Source organism: Glycine max, chromosome 18, assembly GCF_000004515.6.
Source record: "Glycine max cultivar Williams 82 chromosome 18, Glycine_max_v4.0, whole genome shotgun sequence".
NCBI lineage: Eukaryota > Viridiplantae > Streptophyta > Magnoliopsida > Fabales > Fabaceae > Glycine > Glycine max.
This window is the reverse complement of record NC_038254.2, coordinates 50,072,018-50,099,161: the sequence shown is the minus strand read 5'-3', so window position 1 is coordinate 50,099,161 and position 27,144 is coordinate 50,072,018. Positions and strand designations below refer to the sequence as shown.

At 32.0% G+C, this 27,144-nt stretch overlaps 2 protein-coding genes and 1 long non-coding RNA gene across 3 annotated transcripts; 2 read left to right on the top strand and 1 right to left on the bottom strand.

The window, feature by feature from the left end:
- Nucleotides 1-132: 132 nt before the first annotated feature.
- On the bottom strand, nucleotides 133-9,097 carry LOC100784524 (uncharacterized). The gene is made up of 3 exons (XR_419637.3): nucleotides 8,245-9,097; nucleotides 2,612-2,725; nucleotides 133-468 (listed from the first exon to the last, which is right to left on the bottom strand). It is a non-coding gene; the product is annotated as an uncharacterized lncRNA (long non-coding RNA).
- Nucleotides 9,098-11,411: 2,314 nt separating this feature from the next.
- On the top strand, nucleotides 11,412-15,700 carry LOC548033 (beta-ketoacyl-acyl carrier protein synthase III). Its single transcript, NM_001250806.1, has 8 exons — nucleotides 11,412-11,718; nucleotides 11,937-12,085; nucleotides 13,018-13,154; nucleotides 13,427-13,532; nucleotides 13,611-13,729; nucleotides 14,118-14,182; nucleotides 14,268-14,490; nucleotides 15,047-15,700. Exons 1-8 carry the CDS (start codon nucleotides 11,546-11,548, stop codon nucleotides 15,266-15,268), a joined length of 1,194 nt encoding a protein of 397 aa, NP_001237735.1. The 5' UTR covers nucleotides 11,412-11,545; the 3' UTR covers nucleotides 15,269-15,700.
- A 4,149-nt stretch (nucleotides 15,701-19,849) lies between these two features.
- On the top strand, nucleotides 19,850-20,831 carry LOC100801292 (uncharacterized). The gene has a single exon (XM_003552253.5). The coding sequence runs from the start codon at nucleotides 20,043-20,045 to the stop codon at nucleotides 20,625-20,627; it is 585 nt and encodes a 194-aa protein (XP_003552301.1). The 5' UTR covers nucleotides 19,850-20,042; the 3' UTR covers nucleotides 20,628-20,831.
- Nucleotides 20,832-27,144: the final 6,313 nt, after the last annotated feature.

The window sequence follows — 27,144 nt, the reverse complement described above, 5'->3', positions numbered from 1 at the left end:
CACACACAGGAGCATAGACGTTTCACGGAAGTTAAATAAATTAAAACTATTGGTGGCAAAAGGAAAAGTTGTCATGCAAAAAGTCTGCACACCCAATTTTCTGAAACAACATAAATTTTTCATAAATGGCGCAACTTTCTCTACCAACATTCAACCATATGATAGGATCTTATAGAGAACTCCCTCCATTACATTTTGCAACACAACACCAAATTCTTGATGCCATTATAATGAACACAACTTTCAAAGACCAATTCTTCTTCAAAATTGTCTTAGTTTTTGGTGAACTTCAAATCTCTTTTTTAAAGTCTTTAGCATATTTCATAGTAGTTTCACTTTGAAGGCAACAATGCAATTACCAAAGGGTTCTTTTAGAGCTGTGATGCAACTACTCCATTATGCAAATTCTGGTGATGCCAAACTAACGTTGGGTGAATTCTTGCTCTCCTTGAAAGATCAGCAGGATACCTAATGGAATGAATAAAACAAAAGTGGTAGTAAAAGGCAAGCAACAAAGATGTATGTTAGCACTAAATAAGGGATCAATATAGACACAATAGAAAGAAACCCACAGCAGAGTGCAAACTTGTCCTGTATGCTTAGGAACAAAAATATTACTTATCTATGTTTGATCATTTTAATTGCCACTAAATTAAGACGAATTTCATGGTATGATTCACAATTTCACATATAAACTATCAAAATAACATTGGTAGCCAACAAACATCACATACTAAGGTTGCTTGGTTAAAAAACAATGAGACATGCACAACCCAACACCTTTTCTGTACATTCACGTATCTTGATTTCAAAAAAAAGATTGCAATTAAATCTGTAAAAAGGTAGAATATTAACTAACCAATGGTCTGCAACTCCTAGAAATGCAAAAGCAAGATATACAAGAATAGCATGACTACAAGTGCAAAAAAGAAAATAGGGTAAATAATCACTTTTGTCCCTAAATGTGTAATTCGCTGATAAATGCATCCCTAAAAGATAAAAATATAAAATTTAGTCCCTGAAAGTATAAAAAGTGTGACAAATATATCTGGCTGTTAACTTTCGTTTATCACCGTTAATAAAATAACTTACGTGACAAGGAGGGACGAATGTGTCACTGAAATGATTATCAGCGTGACCATCTCTAATTGCCAACATAGGGACATATTTGTCATATAGTATTTTTTTACTTTTCGTCTTCTCACTCCGCTTATAAATGCATCCCTGAAAGATGAAAATGTAAAATTTAGTCCCCGAAAGTGTAAAAAGTATGATAAATATATCTGGGTGTTAATAGTAGATTATGACTAATTATTATAATCTTGAAAGTTTTATAATGATTGTGAGAAAATGATCGAATTAGTAATTTGATATTTTTTTAACTTAACTTATCTCAAATAACAAACAAAAGTCAGTGTACATTTAAAATTTTGATTTGCTTATTAACTGAAATTCAGATCATATAATTACGGTTAAAGAGGTGAAAGTAAAAAAAATTAAATAAGAAAAATATAATAAATAATTATTTTGGTATTTATTTTATTAACTTTAAATTAATGATAAAAACTCGTAAATTAAATTGAGTCTAAAAGAAAAAAAATACTTATTTTATAAACTCATAAATAGTTTTTTTGTACTCTCATGCTTGAAGAAAAGTTCAAGTAAAAAAAATGCTTATTGTAAATCATTATAGTTAAATTAGATCCATGAATAATTTTTAGAGAAAATTACAATTGTAAAGACACTTTTAATTTGTAAAAAACACTCACCTCCTTTGGAATAATTTTTTTAAGGTTATGATTTTTTAAATGATCAATCAATAAAAAATAATTGTGTATGATTTTAAAAAAATTAATTTAAAAATCAACAAACTTTTATTATAATTTGTAATTTGATGTCATTGCATATACTAATAGACATTCATATTTTATTATAAAAATTTATAAAAAATAATTAAATAAATAATGTTTTATTAAACAAAAACAATGATTTTCTTATCATTTTACAGTAAAAAAAAAATTCTGTGTTGATAGTTTAAAAATTATATAATGGAAACATACACTTACCAGTGAGATATAGACACTTACCAGGGAGATATAGTTCTCCTAATCTTTTGTCGCAATCATTATAAATTTTTCCAAATTATAATAATTAGTCACAATTTACTATTAACATTTGGATATATCTAGCGCACTTTTTATACTTTTGGGGACTAAATTTTGTATTTCTATCTTTCAGGGATACATTTGTCAGCGGAGTGGAAAGATGAAAAGTAAAAAAAAATATTATATGACAAATATGTCTTTATGCTGACAATTAGAGATGTCCACGTGGACAATCATTTCAGTGACAAATTCATCCCTCTGTGACACGTAGACTATTTTATTAATGGTGACAGATGAAAGTTAACGGTCAGATATATTTGTCGCACTTTTTACACTTTCGAAAACTAAATTTTGTATTTTTATCTTTTAGGGACGTTTTTGTCAACGAATTACACATTTAGAAACAAAAGTGGCTATTTATCCAAGAAAATAACACACATGTTAGTAAGAATGAAGAATGAAGTTAAATCCATAGCAGAATTGAACGAAATTTGAAGTTTAAGTACCTCTCAAATAGCTTGAATCTTCCATCAACAATAGTAGGGACTTTCCTTAAAGGGTTAATCGTTGAAGGAAAATCCAATAAAATTAAAGGTAAGAGCGACATAGTATCATTTTCCCTGAAAATAAAAAATTAGAATTACCTCAGAATTCGGTAGATAATGAAGATAATTGTTGACGTTTGGACAAATCGACTTTGATCTCCTCAAAATCTATTCCATTCATTCTATACATAGACCAAATTCAAATTCCAAAAGGAGACACCAAAAATAAAATAAGAAAGGAAAAACAAAGATAATATAAATACTTGCAAAATATGACAATCGCATGGGATGGCTGGGACATGTGGTCTGCATATAAAATAACTTTGAGGAAGAGGATGTCCAAAAGTTATGCCCTAACTCCTGAATCTTTTCCATTAGATTGGAAGCTGTTTGTTTTGCTTGAAAAGTCACATACAGAAGCTTGAAATATACCAGTATATATAGCACCCTTTCAAGTTTAAGTGTAATTGTATGTGAGATCAAAACAACATTAGAGAAGAAAACAAGAAAAAAAAAAAGCAAAAGCAATAGATAATGATGCAAAAGTCAATTCTAATCAATTAACTCATATGCCTATATGACATCCATTGTTGTAGAGTCTTTCCTTGACATTATCAATATAATTTCGATTATTTTGCATATGTTATTGTTGTGTCTACTTCTTGGCATTATCAATTTATTTAATGATCAAGGATCTAGATCCTAATGCTTTGTATCAAAATCAAAGGAATCAAAATTGTAGGTTCAAAAGCACACAAAAAAAACACCAAAAACACTCAATTTTATCAACCAATTCGCATCAGAGCATCAATTGGTCTGCCAAACACAACAATCTCATAATTATAATCATAAAGGAAGAATTATAATACACTAAACATCAAAAAATAAACCTCAATTTGATCCTCTAAAGACCTCTACACATATTCATTCTAACCTCAATTGCGATAAACTCATCCCTTACCTCTAAGCGAGCTTGTGTGTGCAATCTGATAGCGATATCATTGTTTCTAGCAGTTCCCTAAGATTCCTCAAGTTTTTCCTCTGGTTGCTCTGCTAGGATTTCCAAGCTTTGGAGAGAGGAGAAGAGATCGAAGTCTTAATTTCACTGTCTGCGTGCGAGGGGCATTTCTCCCTCTACATACATTATTTCACAAATTCCAACAGTGTGAATGTGCAAACATGAGTTCCGAACTCAGTGTTCAAATGTCACAACGATTCAACGGTTAACAAGTCTGAGATTATAGTTTTACTGGGACATGTTTGGATGTGTGCGGGAAAAAGAATGGGTTTTGGGAGAAAAAGTATGGAAAACAAATTTAAAAGAAAGAGAGAGCGTAGAGATGTATCGTAAATGTAAAAACTGACCTAATATGTCTCTATTTATAGCTTGGGTATTCTTAGCCTGTTATTTACTCTATTTTTTTATTTTATTATTTTATAAAAAGGAACTTTATTTTACTCCATATCAAATGAATAAATAAAACATCCTTTTTATTTTCTAAGAACATATATTTATTTTATTTACCTTAAAATCATTATTTTAATTAATAAAACTATTTCTTCTTATTTATTTAATTACAAAAATCTCATTATTTTCCTAAAACTCTTTTTATTTTAAAATAAAATCCTTTTTAATTTATTTTACGAAAAAAGGAGTGTTACACCTCCCCCACACTTATATAGTGCAGTGTCCTTAATGCATCTAAATTAAAAAAGAAAAATGCAAGAAAAGGGAAAATGTACTGAAAACACACAATGTACTAAAACGAATTAGAAAAGTAAAAGATTGGAATAAGAAAAAAATTGTAACATAAATTAGATTGTGTCCTAAGAGGCATTTGTATAACATCTCGAGCCAGGCAAATGAAAAAGGGAAAAAAATCAACCACCCTCGAACAAGGTGATTTTCCCTTTTTGCACTGATCATCTAGTATATTCATCCACTCCATAGCCAAGAGCTTGAATGATGATGCTATCTCCCTTTTTCTTACTCCATCCAGGGTCTTTTGGAATGACTTCCTTCCTTGAAGAGTCTTCCTTCCCCACACTTAGGTGAAACTTAGTCATAATAGTCTTCATCTTGTTGGTTGCTTGCACAAAATTGCATGTAGGGGAGGAGGATGAATTAATTGTTGGATCAAACACTTTAAACACTTTCTCCTCATCACCCAACCTCCAAATTATTTTCCTTTGTTGAAGATCAATGAAAACCCTTCCTGTGTAGAGGAAGGGTCGTCCCAAAAAAATTGGGATTTCTTCATCCTCCTCCATGTCTAAAATAAAAAAATCAACTAGAAAAATGAATTTTCCAACTTTAACCAACAAATTTTCCATTATTCCTTACGGATAAGTAAGGGTCATTCATGTCTATCAGCAAAAGAGAAATGTTAGTGGGTTGGGGTTCTTGTAACCCCAACTTCTTATAGACATAATAAGGCATCAAATTAATGCTAGGAATCAAATCACATAAAAGCTCTATCAACTTGTAAGTTACCAATAGTACAAGGGACTCAAAAACTCCCTGGATCACTAAGCTTAGGTGACAACTTACTTAAAACTATAGCAGAGCATTCTTCATTGAGACCAATTGTAGCAAAGTCTGCTAACTTTCCTTTATTTGAAATAATATCTTTTAAATATTTGATGTACTTTGACATTTGAGCAATTGCCTCAACAAAAGGGATATTAATATGCACCATTTTAAGCATCTCAATATATCTAACAAACTACCAATCCTCACTATTGTCTTTCAATCTTTGAGGGAAGAGAATACTTATCTGAGGAGGTGTCAATACTTCCTTCTTACCTTCCTTGTTTGCCTCTTCAGTAAGAGCCTTTTTTTCCTATGGTGGAGTGACTTCCTCATTCTTCTTTAACTCTGTCATAGGATGTCCACTCCTACTACTCACAACATTCACTTACTCCTAAAGATTGGATTCAGTCTATGGGAAGGATGCATGACTGCCTTTGTGACAAGAAAGATTGTATACTAGGAAATTGGGACTCCACATGCTTCAGTCTCTGATCGTTCTAGGCCATATACTGAAGCATTGTTTCTTGAAGAGTGGGTTATCTCTTCTCTTGTCTAAGCCTTTGATTTGACATTGGTTGAAACCTAAACATTCCTGATTATGCCTAAACCCTTGTCCTTGATTATAATTGTTGGGGTACTAATTATAAGAATTATTTCCTCCCTCAACAAAGTTGATCTCATCCATGGTTGCAACTAGCTTATCATCAATAGTGCATTCTCATGGCCTGTGCACAATCCCACATTTATCACACGTTAGGAATGAAGGCATAGTAATGGGGACTTGAGCTTGAGCTCTCACAAGTGTCTTAATCTTCAGTGATAGAGGTTGCATCTGCTTTCCCAATTTAGTTTAGGATTCATCTATCCCCACCTGATTGGCATCCCTCTTCATAATCCTCCTATCCCCTGAGTTGTTATAGGTGTTAGAGCACATCTCTTCAATTATTCTGATGGCACCAACAAGGGGCTTTAATATAAGGTTTCCCCACAACTAACATCCAAGCTTGTCTTATTATGTGAGGACATTCCACCATAGAATATATGGATTAGTCTATGTTGAGTAATGCCATGGTATGGGTAGCTTATGATCATTGATAAACCACTTTCTGAGTGGTATTTTGTGTAAGTTTTTGTGCTATTTTGTGTGCATTTTCTTGGTAGAACTCATGTTTGGACGCTAGTTTTGTATTGCAGAAGTACAATCGCTCAATTGAGTGAAAAAGTTGGAAATTATATGATTTTATGAAGATTTGAAGAGTTTGCACTTGATCACGGTTATGGTGCATTTACCACGACCGTGGTAAGCAATATAACCATAACAAGATGATAAACAACCCTCTAGAATAACATCAATGATGAAGGTCGTGGTCAATCATGATGGTCATAGTGAATCCATAATAGCTTCAGTGTCACTTCTAACCACGATCGTGGTGGATTTACCACGGTCGTAGTACATCTTTTTGGATTGATATCTTTAGGAAGCTATATATAGGTCTGTAGACTTTGTAATTTGCAATTTCTTGTTCACTTTTATATTTTTACAAATTTGAGAGAACCTTGAAGGCTTTTGAGACTTATGAAACACGGACAATACTGTGAGGATGGATCATGATCATTGTTCCTGTCTTATCTGTATGTCTATGTCTATTTTGTATAAGATTACTAGTTTTCCTTTGATCATGAACGACTAGTCCCCCTAGTTTGGGGGCTATGATGTAACCGTCCAATTTTACCCTTCTCCACGTTCTTAATGAAATTCCTTATTATTTTATGTTAATTAGTTCTCTTCCACATCATTATTGTTTATTCACAATCGACCATTCTATTACTTAATCAATTGCATAGTAGTGATCATCTGCATATTAATGGTAGTTCTAGGTACATAATGTTTTATACCAAATTGGATGATCAAACTATTTGGGTAATCTTTGATAGATTAGTTAATCTTTAATTGATCATCCTTATAATTGATTATATCTTTTGACTTAAATTGATAAACTCATGATCATTGGAGTATTGATTTAAGGCAAAGAATATCCTCTAACCTTGATCATAGGCTTTGGTTAATTTTGAGATTTCGTAATTAACTAGGGAAGGAATTTCATTAGGACTGAGATTGGGGGGAAAATGCTACTAGTGAGTCATAACCCCTAATCATTCTTATCATCACCAAAATCATAAAAATATTAAAATCCTCCACTTAATCACCTCAACTGTTAGTTTAATAAACTTGACTAATTGGGAATACAATTGATCCTTGGGTTCAATATTTGAACTTTCGAGTCCACTGTTACTACTGCGTAGGATACACTTACCTTTGTGCGAGCTTTACATATTTTACACATCAAGTTTATGGCGTCGTTGTTGGGGACTAGTTGCGAAATTTCCGACTAGTTTAATTTTGTGAAACCAAACAATTTTGTTTATAGAAATTCTTTTATTATTTACTTAATTTTCTACTATTTATTTTTATTTTATTCTTTTATTTCCCGTTGCACTTGATCTTCTCCTCTGTTTTGTAGTGCGTGCAAACCAAGTTCCAAAAAATCACCATTGCGTTATGAACCTGAGATTAACATGCTAATCCAAAGACTTTGTGCTGAACTTCGTGGAGACAGAGAAAGAGTAATGACAACTGATCCAACTTAGACACTTATGGACTACCTCACTCCCACCTTTAGGGAAGCCAATACCATCTAGCTTCCTGATCTATCTAAGGAAATCACATTTAAATTCAAGCATGGGTTCCTACAAATGCTCGAGAACAACCCATTCAGTGGCACTATCCATGAAGATCCTACGCAACACTTGAGGAAGTTCATCAAGTTGACTAATACGGTGAGATGAAACTGTGTACCAATGGAGTACACTAGACTCTGTGCTTTTCCTTTCTCTCTCAATGGAAAGGCATGAGACTGATTGTGCTCATTACCTGAGAACAACATCACTACATGGAACCAGTGGACAAGTGCCTTCTTATGAAGGCGTTTCTCTCCCATGAAGACAAATTAGTATATCAAGGAAATTAGAAACTTTGTGCAAAGGGAGCAAGAGAGTCTACCTGAAACCTGGGAAAGGTTGCAAGAAATGATCAAAAGAGAGCACGTATACTGAAGGTTTCTTTTGATTTCAAGATCAACAGGCAACTAGAGGCCATCCTCCATGATAACACCAATTTGACTATAAATTTTCTGAACCACTCCTTCTTGCTTCTGGAACTTCTCCCTTGGAAGGATAGAGAGGTTATCCATGACAATGATGTTGCCAAATCTAGACTTTTCTCCTCCTGGTAAATCTCCTTGTCATCACTATACAAAAGAATAGAGGTAAAAAAAAAAAAAAAAACAGAGTCAAAACACCGCAACCTAGCATTTTGTATTGGTGACCATAATAAAAAAAAGAGACCGAAAAAGATGAAGTTTTGAAGCCTGACGATGCCACAATCTATGCCCGGAGGAAGGCAAATGGAGCCACCAATGGTGGAATCAATGGGAGAACAAAGCTCGAAGGAAGAAAAATCATACAAATCAAAAGGAACAAACAATATCGATGAAAACATTGCTTTGAAGGGCATCATCGTCGATGAAGATGAAATAAGGAGGAGAAGAAAGAGTCAGAGAAGAAGGGAGGAAGAGGAAATCAAATTGAGCGGGTTGGAGGTTGTTTGTGCCCTTTTTCAAATTCAAATTTCACTAACACCAGAAGTTGCAATTAGCACACACTTTCCTTACTCTGGCTATAGTACAACAGATGTTGCTGCTAGTGGTCCCTTAAAAACCAAAACAAAGTCAACTTAGTAAGGGCAAAAAGGACATGACACTTCTCTATCTAAAGTGAAATGTGCCTTGGAAGTTATTCTCCGTTAAATAAGTATAGATAAGGCTTTTGAGGTAGATTGCTTAGTTAAACTTAGTCTTTCCTCTATTTTTCTTAATAAGGTTTTTTAAGTAACCTTGGATTGTGTTAGTCTGTAGTGCTAAATTAGCTATTATGTTCCCTAAAGAGTCAAGAGTTTTAGCCTGCTGTAATTCCCTTACTAGAAAAAGAATTTGCAAATTTGAAATCGAACCAACTTGACTTTTGTGAAGTTAATTTTACTCAAAACAGAGCTTGGTAAGGCTTTCGATGTTTAGATACTTTTGCGTCGAATGTCAGTTTAACAGAACGAGTGTTTTTTTTAATGGAACAACATTAGTATTGTTTTGATAATATGAATTTGAATGTGTAACTGTTTAAAACATGCGAGTTTTATAATTAAATATCAATATGATGATGATATCTATAACAATTTATTTGAATAATAAATTAAGAAAGATTAATGTTGATTTGTTTGATTTAATGTGAAAATGTACTATGCGTATAATAAGATGAGAGACACATGATATATTTTTTTAGATTTTTATGTAATGTATTATTAAATTTGCTGAACATTTTTATTGATGTAATTAACCTTTTATTAATTATATTTCATCAAAATAATTACATTTAAATAATGATAATAATTAATTAAAAATACAATAATATAAAAAGATATATTTTATAAATTAACATCCCGTATGACATGAATTATTACAGGGATTATCATACTAGTAATACTAAATTTATTGGAGTGATGTATTTTAATCATTATACATAAAAATCATTTTTTTTAATTCCAAACATAAAAGCAACAACAAGACACTGCTATAAATCTATAATGAATGCTAGAAAGCTCATCATCATATGGAAAAAACTTACCATTCCAATGACCCTATCCAAAGCTGACATTATTATACACTCCTTGTTTTACTTCCACCGGCAATATTGACACTCAACTTCAGGAAGCCTTAACATTAAATCTACTTCACTAACACTCTTAACTGAAGTACCAATAGGAGGAGTTTCTGCAGTTAAATAACTTGAAATGCTCTTGGCTTTTCCATAGATCCTAACACTCACCAACTATTTGTTCTGTTTCATTTTCATAATTAATTAATCGTGTCAGTCTCCAATAATTCGGTATATTTAATTTTCTTTATAATTAATTAGTTGTCCTTTAAAAAAAATTAATTAGTTGTGAATTTAGTTGGCTCACCCCATTGTCAAACCTCAACTGTCTCACCTGTCAACTTCTTTAGGATTTGTGAATACGAGTGTTCTTTTCATCAATTTTTTTTTAAAAAAAACAGTGTTCTCTTCGTCACTTATTTATTTAATCTTAATATATTTTTTTAAAATATTCTTTGAAATTAATTAAAAAAAAAGACTCTTCTTATCCAAAATTAATGTTTAATAAACATTTTTTTTCTTTGTTCCATTTAATTATCTTTCATAATTTTTTAGATCATTATGTTTTTTTAAGAACAGATGATCATTATGTTATTAGTACAAAATGTTTATAGGTTTACTTACTTTTCTCTCTCAATTATTTTTTCTCCTATTCAAAGCTTGATTCGAGGTTTTATTTACGAGATCCAAACATAGTTAATTGGACCAACAATTTGTTGAAATTTTTACAAGTTAAAATGAGTTATAGGCTTTCTTTAAAAGATCCCAATATGATTATTTTTTTTCTCAATCATTTTTTTCCTATATTTGTTGAATCTTTTCATAAGCTAAAACATGCTTTCTATTAGTTAATTTATAGAAGCTTTCTCCTATAATTTCTTTAAAATATGAGAAAATATTTGTAAATTAATTAATGATTAACTAATGAAAAACTAATTTTATCTTAAAAAAACTCATTTTATTTTTTTCTTTATTTTATTCTCTTATAAGTGCTTATAGATATAGAGAAGCTCACTTAAATAGGTCTAATTTTTTACAATACACTTATAACTTTACTATTATTAATATTAATTAACGAGTTTTACTAAAATACGTATTTTTGTTTTTTTAATATGAATCTGTTAATGAGTTATAATTAAATAATATCTTAAAATATATAATGATATAACTTACTAATACACTTATACTAAAAAAATAATATATTAACTAATGTTACAGTCATACTAAAAAAAAAAAAGATGTGTATGTTAATAAATCCCTTAATTAATTAATATTATTATAGGCAACAAAGATACAATTTATAGAAATTGTTGTAATAAAATTGGCAGACAACACGAGAATAATAACCTTGAATTTTCCGTCAAAAAAAGCATAAACAACATTGGAGTTTCCTCAAATCCAATCCATAATCGCTCACTGCCGAAGATCATTGTTGGCCTCGCTTCTCTCTCTCTGCGATGCATTCATTTCTTCGTTCTTCTCCACCATTTAATACATATTATTATACTACAAAAACATAACCTCCAGAACACATTTATATATTCCCTTGTTGCATATATACTTTGTTGTTGTTGTTGTTGTTGTTCTTCTTGTAAATGGCGAATGCATCTGGGTTCTTCAGCCCTTCGGTTCCCCACTTCAAAGTGAGGGTTAAGCCTCTCACCACTGCCATTGGATTCTCCGCCAAAGTCGTTTGCGTTGGAAACATCGAAGGAGCTGAAAAACATGCTTCCACCGTTTCCCCTTCTTCCCAATCTCCAATACCCAGGTCGCTTTTTCTCCTCTGCTTGATCTGTTTCTCTTAAAGTTTTGATTTTGAATCACACCCAACTCAGTTTCGTTTGCCATCTCTAGCATTATTTCTAGGTTATGAAGTTATGTAGATATGTCTCGCATGGCCTAGCCTTTGCCTCTGTTGATTACTGTTATTTGGGATCAGAATAATCTGTTTGTGTTTCCTATCATTCGTGTAATTGAAGTGTGCAGGCTTGTCAGCAAAGGGTGCAAGTTAGTTGGATGTGGCTCTGCTGTGCCAGCTCTTCAGATTTCTAATGACGATCTTTCGAAAATGGTTGATACTAATGATGAATGGATATCTGTTCGCACCGGGATTCGTAGACGGCGTGTTCTTTCAGGTTAGTCTTTGGCAATGGAATCAGTGATTAGTCCCATCCTTCATGCTAGTGTAGTGCTATTAAACAGATAGGTATTAGGTACACTGGTTAGAATTTGATTAGATTACACTGCCTGCTCTTAGAGGGCAAGCCCTGGTGCAACGGTTATGTTTTGCCTTGGTAGCCAGTTAGTCACGGACTTGAATCCGGAAACAGCCTCTTCCCATATGCAAGAGGAGGGCTGTGTGCAGTTACCCTCCCCATACATTCGCGAAGCGAGGAACCGCTGGCATCAGGGTACTTTAGTTAGTTAGTAAGTATGATAGAATACCAATTGTTAAAAGTTATAAAATATAAATATTGAACACTGAAATCACACACAATACAGCAATACCCTTGCTGTCCTAGAGACAAAAGTCTCCTATTACACAAATACAATAATACACTTGTTGTCCCAGAAACAGATGTCTCCTGCAGAGAGTTTTCTCTGTCCACAAATCACAAATAACTTCACACTTCTAATAACACAACATACTATCAGTACATTCTCCTAAATCCTAATACGTAACCACTGGCAGTTATTTTCTACACATAACTACCACTTTGCAATTTCTAATACGGAACTGTTTTCTAAAGCAGCTATCTGAGTTTCCAATACAGAACTGATTTCTAAAACAGCTATTTTCTACACATAACTGTCATAACTACCCCTAACTCTCAGTTTCCATCTTTGTACACTGCCTGCTCTCAGCTTAGCCTCTTTATGATAATTTGGCAAGTCGAAATTGAGCATCTCAAGAGGGTGAAGCTTTCATTTATGTTGCATTGCCTGCTGTATAAACCCCGTTCTTGTTTTTATGAGATAATCCTGCCTAAACATATTTGGTATTGTTTTGGAAGTTTTGTAGTATAGTGACGTGTCTGCCTTCTATTGCTTGCTGTTGTGCTTGCAGGCAAAGATAACTTGACAGGTTTAGCAGTAGAGGCAGCTAGGAAAGCTCTTGAGATGGCAAAGGTAGACCCTGATGATCTTGACCTAATATTGATGTGCACATCTACGCCAGAGGATCTTTTTGGTAGTGCTCCACAGGTATGGGCTCAGGATGTATCTTGTTGAGAATAATTCTTTACATTCTGCTGTTGTCTTTAACCTTTGTCTAGCAATCTTTTTTTTAAAAAAATAAAAATAAAATTATCAGCACATACTAAGGGATTAGTGGTGTATTTGAACAATTACGATGTTGCAAACTCCCTCTTGCAAATGATTATAGCTTATTATTGTATTCATATCTCTCCAAGATTGAGCGTCTTCTTTTCATTTCTGGAACCTCTCCTATAATTTATTGTCATTACAACATGCAGATTCAAAAACAACTTGGCTGCAAAGCAAATCCATTGTCTTATGACATTACAGCTGCATGTAGTGGATTTGTGTTGGGTTTAATATCAGCTGCTTGTCACATTAGGGGTATGAATTGGTTATTTTTGTCAGCTTGATAGTTCCTAAATATGGGGAAAATCATTGCCCTTTATTGTGTGAATGCAGGAGGTGGATTTAATAATGTTCTAGTTATTGGGGCGGATGCTCTCTCACGATATGTTGATTGGACAGACAGAGGGACCTGTATTCTTTTTGGGGATGCTGCTGGTGCTGTACTAGTACAGGTAATTGTATATCTTCCTGGCATTGTCCAATGTTTGTAGCAAATGTCAGCTAGCAATTTGGATCTTGTTTTTTGGCTATTACAATTAGTTTTGTTGGTTATGTTTGTCTTATATTTGTTTAACATGAAAGCAAGGTTTTGAGAATCTTTTTAAAATTTAAGATGATGAAGATTTGCAAACTGTTGTCCTCATCCTTCAAATTACAGTTCAAAGTTGCAAATATTATACATATATTCTGAGATGAAGTCTGCTGTCCCTAGGTTTTCTCTAGATTTTATTGTTGCTTAAGAATGGCAATGAACTCGTGATTTTTTATTCAACAAGGAGAAGTCATTTATAGTTAAGGGATATAAATTCATGCCTTGGCTCTGGTAACATTACATTGCAGGCCTGCAACAGTGAAGAAGATGGTTTATTTGGTTTTGATTTGCATAGTGATGGCAGTGGTCAAAGGTTTGTGCTTCTCTTATCACTTAAAATAGTTGTTCTCTTCCTCCTATAAACTATGTAATTAAGAACCAACTCTTACTTCATGTAGGCACTTGAATGCTTCCATTAAAGAAAATGAGTCAAATAATGCATTGGATTCAAATGGTTCTGTGTTTGGCTTTCCTCCCAAGCAGTCCTCATATTCATGCATTCAAATGAACGGCAAAGAAGTCTTTCGCTTTGCTGTACGATGTGTACCACAGTCAATTGAATCTGCCCTTGAAAAGGCTGGTCTCCCTGCATCTAGCATTGATTGGCTACTTCTCCATCAGGTACGCTGAAATGATCTAGAAAATAAAATTTAAGCGTTTTACCAATATAATTGTTGAAAATTTATGTTGGGAGTATTTCTGATGAATGAACCAATTCCTTCATCTGTTGCCCATACTAACTCTTCACAGCATTATTGTTGCTTATAACCAATGTGATGATAACTTACGGGATAGGAAAAATCTATTGATTGAATCACTAGTGCAACTTGCTATGATTGAATCAAATGGGTGGACAAAGTGGATTTGCTATGCATTTTTAATTTTTATTTTGGCAGCCTAGGTGGACAGATGGTGCCTGTTGCTTTGTTTTTATCCTTTACTTGCGAAACTTGCTGGTATCAAGTTCTTTTGTACGTTTGTTTTCTAGTAAAAAGAATGTGAAATATCATTTATATTGAAAACAATTCATTAGCTTGTAGAAAGGTGATGTTACAAGCGTGTTATATTGAAAACAGAATATCATTTTGGTTAACTTGGGAATTGCACGGCATAATTGATACTATCTTGTCGAAAGGTGATTTTACATACACTTAGGGTGCCTTCATAATAAGTGCAGGCAAACCAGAGGATTATTGATGCAGTTGCCACTCGGTTAGAACTCCCCTCAGAACGGGTGATATCAAACTTAGCTAATTATGGTAACACAAGTGCAGCTTCCATTCCCTTGGCTTTAGATGAAGCGGTTCGAAGTGGTAAGGTTAAGGCAGGCCAAACTATTGCAACGGCCGGCTTCGGTGCCGGTCTTACTTGGGGTTCAGCAATTATTCGTTGGGGCTGAATGCTTTTCTTTTACGGCAGAATTGCAAATAGAGAAGAATCAGTTGCAAGTGCAGCTGTCCAAATACCCCACATTCTTACACAATTGTAGAAAATGGGGTTTGGGGAATTTGCAAAAGGATTGATATCATTAACATCCAGCACTCCCTGAAATTGTCCCTTTCTTTTGTCTTAAATTTATTTTGTCTTAAATTTACATTTTCCTTGGGCTTCCTTTCTCAATTACCAATTTTTCTTTTTCCGAGTCATGTATTTGTCATTCAGATTTATTTTAAACGAGGCTTACTATTTATGTTTGTCAATGGTACTTGTAATTAAAAATGCAGCATGCCAACTGTTTGCTTGCTTGTACTTCAAACAACCTTGTCAACACTAAGCCACCACTTTGTTTTAGTTATTTGTTTTTTGATCTAATGAATTAAAATGGGAAGCATATGGATTTCAATTTTTTGATTGTATGTCGTGCAAAAACATGGAAATGAATACATACTTTTACTGAGGAATAGAACAAGCACACTTGTGGGGGTATAATGATGCTGTTTTAAAACTGGCTCACTTTGGTCTTTGATAATGACTTCTGTAATCTGTGGTCCATTATTACACGACGAATCAATTGTAAACATGCTGTACAATTAACGTCAGCCAATTTCAATCCATTAGGTGTCAGAATTGTTTGTTAACCAGAAAGATAGCAGAAACTATTCTTGACCTCAAGCCTCGATGATCTTCTAGTTCTTTCATCAAGATGAATTGGTTAAAGCTTTGGTGGATCACGGACATTAGAAGCTTGATTTGGGTGAACTACTACTTCTAATATGTACCAAATAGGATACCTATGTTGAAAAGAGTAAAAATCACAACAAAATAAATGCTTTCTGAATATGGAAAACAAATGAACAGGGTCAGTCCATCTTAGACTATGGTGTGGTAAGAATGTGTTTCTGTGCTTGCCAAAACAAAATGTGTTTCTGTCAAGAAGTCAAGGCAAGCCCTCAAAACAACTTAATCTCTTAAAAACAACTGCAACTAGCAGATACCCTTTTGCCCTTATGTTTTACAATCAAGACTCAAGAGTTAAGCTAACCAGTAACCATCCTATACACGGTTAAGCTGCAACCATGCGCCATCAGGGGAAACCCGTCAACACGGTACTCAAACGTAGACACTGAGAACAATCAGTGGAAACTGAGTCATAAAATCATTTTTATGCTAGTTTTAGTGTAGAAGAGCTCAAATAACTTACGTGATATGCATTCAACATGAATCTAACAATACGTGTGAATTCAGGCTCCAAATGCAAACATATTTGACTGATCTAACATGGTCAGCTGAGGACTTAAGAACAAACCTTCAACATTACAAAATCTATTATGCAGTGTCCTTCTGTTTTCTCCGTGATTTGTTGTACAATTTTGAAGGTGGAGAGAGGGGGAGTACTCAAATGGAAGTGGTGGAAGGTCCATCTTCCCCTTCAAAATCTTAACAATATCCTTAATTATCTGGCTAAAGCTCTGGAATTTTCTGTAAGCAAGTGAGTGCCAAGTTGATACACAGGCTTGCTTGGTCCTTGTTGTAATCTTCTTTCAATCTCCCATCCACTAGTTCTAAAATGTTATCAGCTTGAGCTAAGTGGATGAGTCATGAGTCCCAGGTCTTGGGTAACCAAGTCAACCCAAACTCACCCTCCACCTTAATCCTTGACAAGCCAAAGTCAAAGATCTTTGCACGTCACTCAGCATCAAACAGACCATTAGACCATCCAATATTTTGCAGAACTGGCTCCCTACCAGCTTGTGTTGGAACCAAGAAAGTCTAACTTAGTTAGTTGAATAAAGTCTTAAAAAAAAAAAACTCGTGTTGGGCTTATACTCATACACCAACTCTCTTTAGTTCTTTTTACACAAACCTGAAAAGGTCACCAAAAATGGTTGGTGAGTGCAAAGACAACTCCAAGAATCAACTTGTCATCTTTAAGTATTCCCCTGAAAACAAAACCGGAGCCACCTTTGCCAATTACATTCGCAGTGTCAATTTAAAGCCATTCGTGCAGTGGCGGACCTGTATAGCTGTGAGACCCTCTCATTTTTTAAAATTTATTAAATTTGTAAATAAAATTTTATATTTTTATATTTTATATTATTTATATTTATATAATTGAATCCACTCATTTTATTTTTTATAATTTACACTCATTGTTTTAGGGTCTTGGATCCGCCACTACATTCGTGGCTTGCTTTAAATCTTTGCATGAGAGTCTTTGGAGCTTCAAGAGAGCACTTACATCAAAGGTTTTCTGTTTATTTTAAGAAGTAAATTCTATATGTTTCTTAAAAAAATGGTTATTTTAAAATCATTTTTTTAAGTTTAAATAAATTCATCCATAATCTTTAAACCTGTGAACTAGAGAATGATATTTATCAATTATAATGTGAAATTAATAACTTGTCCAACCACCATCTCACCCCACTATTTCATTGTAGACGGCATCCTAACTGGCAATTTGAAAACATATACAAACACGTCTTATTATTTATTTTTTTACAATGGTCACACTAAAATTTGTACTTATGACGTCATGATTCAAAATCAATTCATATTAAAAATATATTAAGTTTTAACTTTTCTTAATGCATATTAATTTGATCAAAGAACGTGAATTATTATACAACCTTTAGCTGCTACAAAGTTGTAACGGAAGTTTTAGCTCACCCAAGTCGTCCCTTTAGATTATTGCCTTATGCCCTTTTTGGTGTATGGTGTTATACATGTCTGATATCTTTATCCTCGTTTAAATAAATAAAAAAAAACTTAACAAAAACGAATTAACAATTTAATGAAGGTATAGCGAAAATTTAATTGTTATTTGTAGATGCGCGTGCATGTAAGAAGGTCCCACTGAATATACAACAATTAACTGCCACAAGTTCAATTTCATATTTTTTAGAATAGTTTTTGATTAAATTTTGCTCATTTTATAAATATAAAAAAATACCGATTTCATATTTTTGAGAGATAAAAAAACTGTTACAGGAAACAAAATCAAACCTGACTTATAATTTTAAAGAGACTATATATTTTAGGCTCTCGATTAAATATTATACTTTAATTAAATATTTTAGTTCTTTAAATAGTTCAGTTAAAATAGACATTAGTGAGATCCTAATTAATAGAAATATTCACCGTACCCTCTGAACTAAGATTCATGCCGTCTCTATATAATAATGGATTTAAGTTTAATGGCTAAAAGTCGGAGTTAGTCCAACAATGAGTACTGAAACCAAAAATAAATTTTGAGATTACTTTAAACGAGAGAGTTTTATATTAGGTTTTTTTATCAACATATTTGACTTTTTCTTTAATAAAAATTAATAGTAAATAATTATTTGTTTGGACCTATAATTTGAGTTTTAGTGGTGTTACTCCGACCTTTATCCCAATCCCCACGAAGAACATAATTATATATGAATATATGATTTTTTTTTACCTATTACTTCTCCAAAGTAACCTTCACCTCTCAAATCATTGCAACATTTTACCGGCTCAACCAATCAATACACTGGATTGCAATTAACACACTCAAAAGTATATGACCAGAAGGAAAGGGATTTGAGTGATTATTGTGTCTTGTTATGAAAAAGATCGAAAAGCGATTTGTGGTGATGGACTCTTAGAAACTATCCCTACCCATTAATTATTTAATCATGAACTTCAGCTAGCTAATGACACTCAGACATATCTACTCCTACAGATAATCGTGTCATGTTCAAACACCAAGAGTGACATATGCCCTTACCCTATATAATACTCACTGATACAGGACACAGTCATCCACTCAAGTTTCTGTCATAATCATAAATATGATGAAGATGGACCACGGGTAGGTGATCTTCTCCCCAATTCATTTAGTTCAGTCCCATTCATAGGTTTCTTCAGTCTGCAATAAATTGCGTAAATTCCTGGAAGTTGCATGTGAGATAGCTCGTAGTACAAGAAAATTTATTAAATTGCAATACAAGAGGAAAGGGTGTCCCTTAATGTGGTGTACCTGTGTCCCATGTTAGCCCTATTAAGGGACTATTTTTTAGTGTCTCTTCAAAGTTTGACTCTCAAGGGTAGAAGATCTGCAGCCGTAAATTTAGCATGTTTTGTGGGTATATCGTGCCTGATCAAGCAATTCATGTGGGGAATTAAGTAAAAGTCTACACTCTCTATGCTCTATTTATATAACTTTTAACAAGGCTCTCATAATAAACCAAATTGGAGTTGGAGTTTAAATTTGCTGATTTTCTTGCACTAGGCACATGCCTAACACATAATTTGTTAGAATGTTAACCAATACGTGTTAATTATTTAAAAGAACTAACCCCCTTAAAAAAATATCTTTTGATAGTCAATTTTTTTTAAAATACATTTAGCAATATTGAATTCAATTAAACAATTTGCTTAAGAAGGGAGGTGCTTGTAGACTTAAAATTTGCTCACACACAAAAATAAAATAAAAGGGGATTGATCAAAATCATTGAATGCAGAAACTACAACCTTTGTCATTTAAAGGTAAACAATATGATATAATATCAATTGCTGTCAATAATGGAGTTGCATGTGTTGCATATTAAAAGATATCCAAGGGCTGACTTCATCTCTATATGTGACACTATTATATAAATCAAAACTAAAGTCCAAAACCTCTGCATCTTATATTTTTTTTCTCTCTCTCAGCAAACCCATTTGGATTCTGTGAACAAACCAAGCACACACAAAAATTCTCATCAAAGATGTTCAGTGCCAAAAAAGCTGAGCTTCATCCCCAGAACACAGTGCTCCAAATCAAGCAAGATGACAAGTTCTTCAGCAGGCTTCTCTCAAAGGAAGGTTCCATGTCCAAACCCTCTTTCAGAATGGCTGTGGCAGTCCCTTTTGTGTGGGAGTCTCAACCTGGCACCCCCAAATACACTTTCTCTGAGGACACTCTCCCACCCCTCACTCCTCCACCTTCCTATTTTGTTAACTCCAACAAAAAAAACAAGCCACTAAAGAAACGCTCAAGATCCAACATCTTCTTAGCACTCTTCCCAAAACTAAATCTCAAGAAGAAAAACATTCTCTCACCCTCTTCACCTACCTCTCCATCTTCTCTATGGTCAACCTCAGATCATTCTTCCAAAGTAGTTCCAATGGAGAAGCATGGAAGGAGGCGTTTCCTAAGCTTTGGTTCATCTTTTGACTTTAGAGGAGATGAAGAAGAAGAGAGTGCTAGTGCTTCTGCTACTTCACCAACTTCAACACTTTGCTTTGGCATTTCTCGTTCTACAAGCACTTTGGCTAGTATTGGCTTCCGAGGTTCAAGCAGGAGGTCATGAATTTCATTGCAATTATTAAGCCTTTTTCTCACAGTATCTTGGAGACTCATCTTGTTTTGTGTGGCCATGATGCTGTGTTGCTGCTTAGAGTTTTATGTGTAAATGTTTTTTGTGCCTCTTCATCCATGTTTAAAATGGCTACCAATTTTTTAGGATGGAATTGGTCTTGAGCTTGTTTCTCTCAAATAAAAGTTCTGCTTCTAAGGTGTATTATGTTAAATATATTTTGCATTTAAAAAGTTGAAAACATCATATATTGGTCCTCTTAATTTGCCTTTAGAATGTGGCAAAACTTTCATTGACCTTAATTTTAAGTAAGAAATGTTGTATCCTCTGTGGCTTAATGTTATTTTGGTTTTCTTTGTTGTGTTGTTCTGACAATAAACAAGCAAAGAGATAACAAGGGAGAACAATTAAGAACTCATTTAGTTGTAAGTTGTAAATATAACTACTTAATTGGTTGAACAGCTGTGTAAGTTGTAAATTTTCTAGTATCCGTCTTTGATTTTTATGGATAAAAAAACTTAACTAAAAAGTCTAGCAATCTCATTTCGGACACACCAGTATCTAATAGAAAATTTTAAGATATTCCTACAGCTGCATGAGCTTTTAAGCATTTTCTGTCCCTTCACAAGGCTAAAGGGAGGGTTAGAATAGAAGAAACATCAATCTTTGACAAAGTATTTTACTTTATTTTTCTTTTCACAAATAAGGCCAATATTAGTATTCTATGGGCTACTTTCTTTTTGTCTTTCTCAACGTGACTATTCATTGCAAAAAGAAAATTCAGGTAAAAGTTACTATCATGCTATTAATTTGGCCCGAATGGCTGACAATTTTGCTGCTCCATTTGAAATGACATGGCAGTTCATTTCCATGTCAAGTGGGCTTTGTCTTAGTGTCGTGTTGGTAAAGGACGCTTGTGTGTGTTAGGCGTTACCTTTTGCTTCAACATTTCTCGTGTGTCACGGATTCACGTACAAAATATCCTTAGTCACATAGGAACATATATAACATATCTTAAGTTTCTGGCTTTCTGTAATAAATTACTAGAGGGTGAACTTTCGTTAAGGGAATTTGTTTGATCCTGTTATGTCAGATAAGCAAACAGTAACTACCTTTTTGTGTCTAGGTACTTTCTTTAGAGAGTTTAATCAGGGCAGGGTTAATAGCTTATGTTGTCAAGTTACCAAAAAAAGAAGTGTGTAAATGGAAGGTCTTAACCACCTTTTACGTTGTAGGTTAAATTATTCATTCACTTCTATCAATATGGCGCTGTTTTAAAGTAATTTTTATCAAGATTTTATAGTTTGTTTGGTTTCATGTCTAACAATATAGTGTAGTAATCTTTCTGTTACTCATGTATCCAAACACACTATTAAATCATAATTTTATGAAAAATTATGAAAAAATGAGACTAATGTCGTCAGAGTTTCAATTGTGGTATGGTTTAAGAGCTAGATCTTAAAAAAATTTGACATTTTTTTTAAACTTTTTTTTTCATTTAAATTATACCGACACAACGTTAATTTAGTTGTTTCTTGGTGGCGGTCGCTCATGTGTTCAAATCTGAAAACAATCTCTCTCTCTATATATATGCAAGGGTAAAAACCCTTTTCATACCTTCACATAACGAAGAGCTTCTGAGCACCGAGACATCTTAGTTATTTTGTTCTTATCCTTAACAATTTCATAATAAAAGTATATTTGAGCCTATTATATATATATATATATATATATATAAAAGTATATTTGAGCCTACATTGTATAATGGATCAAATGGATATGATGCAAAAGGATCGGGAGAGACTCTTGTTGCCAGAAAGGAAAGATTGAGGGATACCCAACCACCAAACACTTGTTTGATCTATTGATTAAATCTAATCTGTCAGCAGAGGAACTACTAGTATAGTGACTTGAGCTTGGCCCAGGTTGCCCATGTGCATATATGGACCACTCTTGGTATGGTATATGTTCACTATGTCACAAGTACAAATAACTAACCGTGACATAGTAAAACAATAATTCTAAAACAAATTGGAAAAAACAAGGATTGAAGAAAAATGCTGAGTATAGAGAAGCAATCAATTGAAATGCTGCATATATATTGCTCCCCTGCTTCAATTTCAGCTGCATTATATTTTCTTTTGTGTACAACGGTCGCAATAAAGTTAGAACATATGATTTTATACATATAGTATAACCTAAACTCTACTACTAGACTGATCTTAGTGGATATTTTCAGCTGCATTATATGTGGTTGTCATTTGTATATATTTAATGAATTTTCCACTTACCAACTGAAGATTTAATAAGAGATAGACCAAGCAAACCAGAACAAGAAGAAAAGGCAATGCCAAAAGTTGCTGCAAGTTGAAGAAAAACAAGCCAACTTGCTCTTAACTGTTTTACAACGCATATATAGGTTAAATAACCGGAGGAATAGTTTTTCCCTACCTACTATGCGACTCATGTAATAACTGTTCCTTTGTTTAAGAGGAAAGAAAATAAAGGTAGAGAAAAAATATTAAAATTTCAATAGAAGAAAAAATTGAAGAGAGAAAAATTGTATTTTTATTTTTAAAAGCCATTTTTTACTTTTCATTTTCTTTTTAATCAAACAACAAAATACATTATTGTCTATATTTTTTCTATTTTCTTTTTTCTTGTCTAAAGTCTAAAGTCTAAAGAAACCATAAGACACATTTTTACATTCAAGAGTAGGTAGACATATTTAATTATTGGAGAAAGAAGTTTCGTTCCTCCTAAGCTAGAAAGGAACTTCTCAGTTTTGATACCCCGCCCTACTGTTTTAGCTAGGTTCCTGCCTAAGTTGTGGTCAAATCCTTTGTTACTTGTTAGTCCTAGGAAATAGCCACACAAAAAGTATTGATTTGAATGGTTTTTGTGAAGTTGATGGACAGTTTGCTAGTTGCATGAGAAGTACATTAGTTAAATCAAAATTATCAATCAAGTCTCATATGATAGTAGATATTTTTATCTTTTATATTATAGTTATGAGTTTGATTTTTGATATATGTATATATGATAGATTTCATCTTAAAATTAATTGACATTAAGTGAAGATGGTTGCAGTCGAAACAAAGATGAAGTTTCAAAAACAGAGTCTGATTTTGATATCATGTTAGTTTTCATCTTAAAACCAATTGATTTAAGTGAAGTTGTCTAACAAGTATATAAGTTACACTCTAAAAAATGAGGCAGCCGATGTGAGACTTGGTTATTTCTCAATATTCTATTTAAAAAAAATGATTAATGTATGACCCACATCTCACTGTCAAGTCTACGTTAGTCTGAAAGAAGTTCTATTAGGTACCATTTTGTTTCTCGCATGACACGGTCCTAGCTAGTTAGACGAAACTTCATATATAACGCATATATTCATCACATCTCCTCTTAAAATCCAACAAGTATTTTGATTATTTGTACGAAATAGAGCTATTTTTTTTGTGCACGTACAAAATAGAGCTTGTAGTTTATGAACCTTGCTGTATAAAAATCAAACAAGAGAATGTATATATATATATATATATATATATATATATATATATATATATATATATATATATATATATATATATATATATATTAATACACGTTTTAGAAATCAAGATGGCATAGTTACATTAATCCTTAAATGTATGTTCATAATTAATCAGGACAAATTAATAAGGATAACAACTAAAGAAAAAAATAGTTAATTAATACAACAAAGTTACCTCTGTCAGATTTTAATCCCCTTTTCTCTTAGCAATTTATTTAATCAATTCATACGAATAATTATTCAGTCCATTACATAATTTTGAAAAACAAAGACATTAAACTGCATACATATGCTAAGTAACAAAACATAAAAAAACATTAAAGGAATATGTGCCAACTAAAGAATTTATATTATATGAAACACAATCTTCTCTTTCTCCGTGCTTTTCCGTTATATGCTCAAATCTTTATATATATATATATATATATATATAAATTTGTTTATGATTTTGGTAAAGATATATTTATTTTCTTAAATTTGATAAAAAAAAAATCAACTGAATTTTTAATATTTTTATTTATTTTTGTATAAATTTTGTTTACAAAATATCTTAATTTGACTTGCTGATTTTTCATAAGAATAATTTAAACAAATTTTTATTTTTTTATTTAGTAGTAGACAAGGTATAAGATCGTCAAAAAATTGAAGAGTATTATCAATAAAACAATACAAAGATATTATAATATCACATAAAAATTAATATTTAAATAATATCATTAAATGTTTAAATTATTCGTAAGAAATGATATTATAAAAAATTTATAAACTTAATTATTTTGATTCCTTCAAAATTTTTGGTAAATCTCTGTCAGTGCTCATCCATGTTAGCAACTAATTAACTTGAGACTCAAGCATGCAACAAATCAAATATATATATTGTTAGAATAAAGGAACATATATATATATATATATATATATATATATATATATATATATATATAAGGTTTGATTTTATGGATGATGTCATTTTCTTTAAAATTATTAAATAGCATTATTTATTTTAATGATCTCTATTTCATTAATTGGTTATAATACTTTGAGACATTTTTTCTATTTGAAAATAATTATTTTTTGTCTTAATCAATTCATTATGAAAAAATAGACTTTAACTAATGTGAAGTTTGATTGGAAGATAAATAAAGTCTCATCAACAACTAAACTTAGTAGTATTCAAACGATTTAATCTTAACTTCTACATATTAATCACTTGTATCTAATTAATTGGTTTGAAAATAATTATAATTTAAATGATTTATGGGACTAAAAAATTAATAATTTAAAATTGAATTGATTCATTACATTTTAAATTGATTCTGAAATTTTATATTATATGTCATTCAATTTATTTAATGAATCATAATTATGGTAATTTTTTATTAACTAGCATGATTTTCTATAATTTACATGAATAATTAATTTACAGATTATGCATTTCTTTTTTAGGTATAATGTTTTTATGACATTTATTATTTATCAATATTTAATATAATTGTTTTATTATCATTTAATGTAATAAAATTTTATATTATTATTTAAAAATTGATATATTTTCTATCACATGTATATAATTATTTCCGTATATAAATTTTTTTAATTTGATACATTTTTCTTCTAAAAATATATGTTTAAAATTGTAACAATTTTAATTTAAGTATTCTAATTAATATATTATTGTTTAAAAAATCAAATAAACATTAATTTTAATCAATTTACAAATTATTAGTTATGTTATTAATACTTAAATCAAATAAAAAATAAATTAAACTACATCATACCATATTCAAATAATTTTATTAATTTTTATCACTATTTTTCATATATTAATTCTATTAATACTGCCTATAATATTTTCATATATATATAATAACTTTTAACACATTTTTTGCATAAGTTAAAATTAATTTATGTACTTAATTTTTATAAAAATTCTCATCTAACTTTTCTAAAAATTTAAGTAGATAAATTAGTTTTAATTTATGGGAATTTGATAACCGCTAAATATGACCTGTTTTTTATAATGAAAATATCCTTAAAATTTATTATTTAGCAGTTATTCATGCTTAATTGTTAAGAATTGATATTTTTCTATGCATGACTTGCAGATATAAAAATAAGGGATCAAAAGCCTAAAAGATGAAAAAAATATGAAAAAATGAAGATTTTGGCATCAGGCCCAACCCAAAACACACTAAGCACGAAAATAGGCACATGCGCTAAGCGAGGAAGTAGTGCGCAAAGTGCAAATACAAGCACTCCCGCTAAGCGAGCAGAGCGCACTAAACACGAATACAAGCACCCGCGCTAAACGAGCAGAGTGCGCTAAATGCGAGTACGCAAGCCCAAGTCCACTCCAACAACTATAAAAAGAGAGAGTCAAGGCAAGGAGAAAAGACACACTAAGTCGCAAATCACTCTAATACACACCCAAAGCCTGAGAACTCTCCTTTAGGGAATTTTTTCTTCTTTCTCATCATTTTCTATTCCATTTTTCCATCCCTTCTCTCCATCAGTTCTTATATCCCTTTTCTAATGTAAGACCCCTTATTACTATGAGAGGCTAAACCTCTAGTTAGGGTTTAACAGCCCTAAAAAGTCAAAAGATGTATTATACATTTCATATTTATCAATGCAATAGGTATTTTCTTTCTTACTTTTAATTTCATACATCATTCAATCTTGCATTATTTTGGGGGTTAGGTGCTTGACAAAGCGTAATCCTTAATAGTAATACAAGGAAGGTTTTGCATACATCATTTTTAGGAATTAGTCGTTCGACAGAGGATAATTTCTAATAGAACTAAAAGGAAGGGGTATCTTAATAAAATCATTGCTAGACATAGAGTGATTGCATTATGTCCTTGCACCAAAGCAAGTATCTAGAATTAGAACTTCATGTATTTTATCTATTGAATCTTTGCAAAGACATTTGAGAGATAGATAGATAAAATAGGC

Excerpts from the sequence above, each read along its gene's own strand:
- LOC100801292 (XM_003552253.5), top strand. The coding sequence starts at position 20,043 with ATGTTCAGTGCCAAAAAAGCTGAGCTTCATCCCCAGAACACAGTGCTC.
- LOC548033 (NM_001250806.1), top strand. The coding sequence starts at position 11,546 with ATGGCGAATGCATCTGGGTTCTTCAGCCCTTCGGTTCCCCACTTCAAA. Across the intron at positions 13,533-13,610 it reads AGCTGCTTGTCACATTAGGG|GAGGTGGATTTAATAATGTT; the intron begins GTATGAATTGGT and ends GTGTGAATGCAG. Across the intron at positions 14,183-14,267 it reads AGTGATGGCAGTGGTCAAAG|GCACTTGAATGCTTCCATTA; the intron begins GTTTGTGCTTCT and ends TACTTCATGTAG.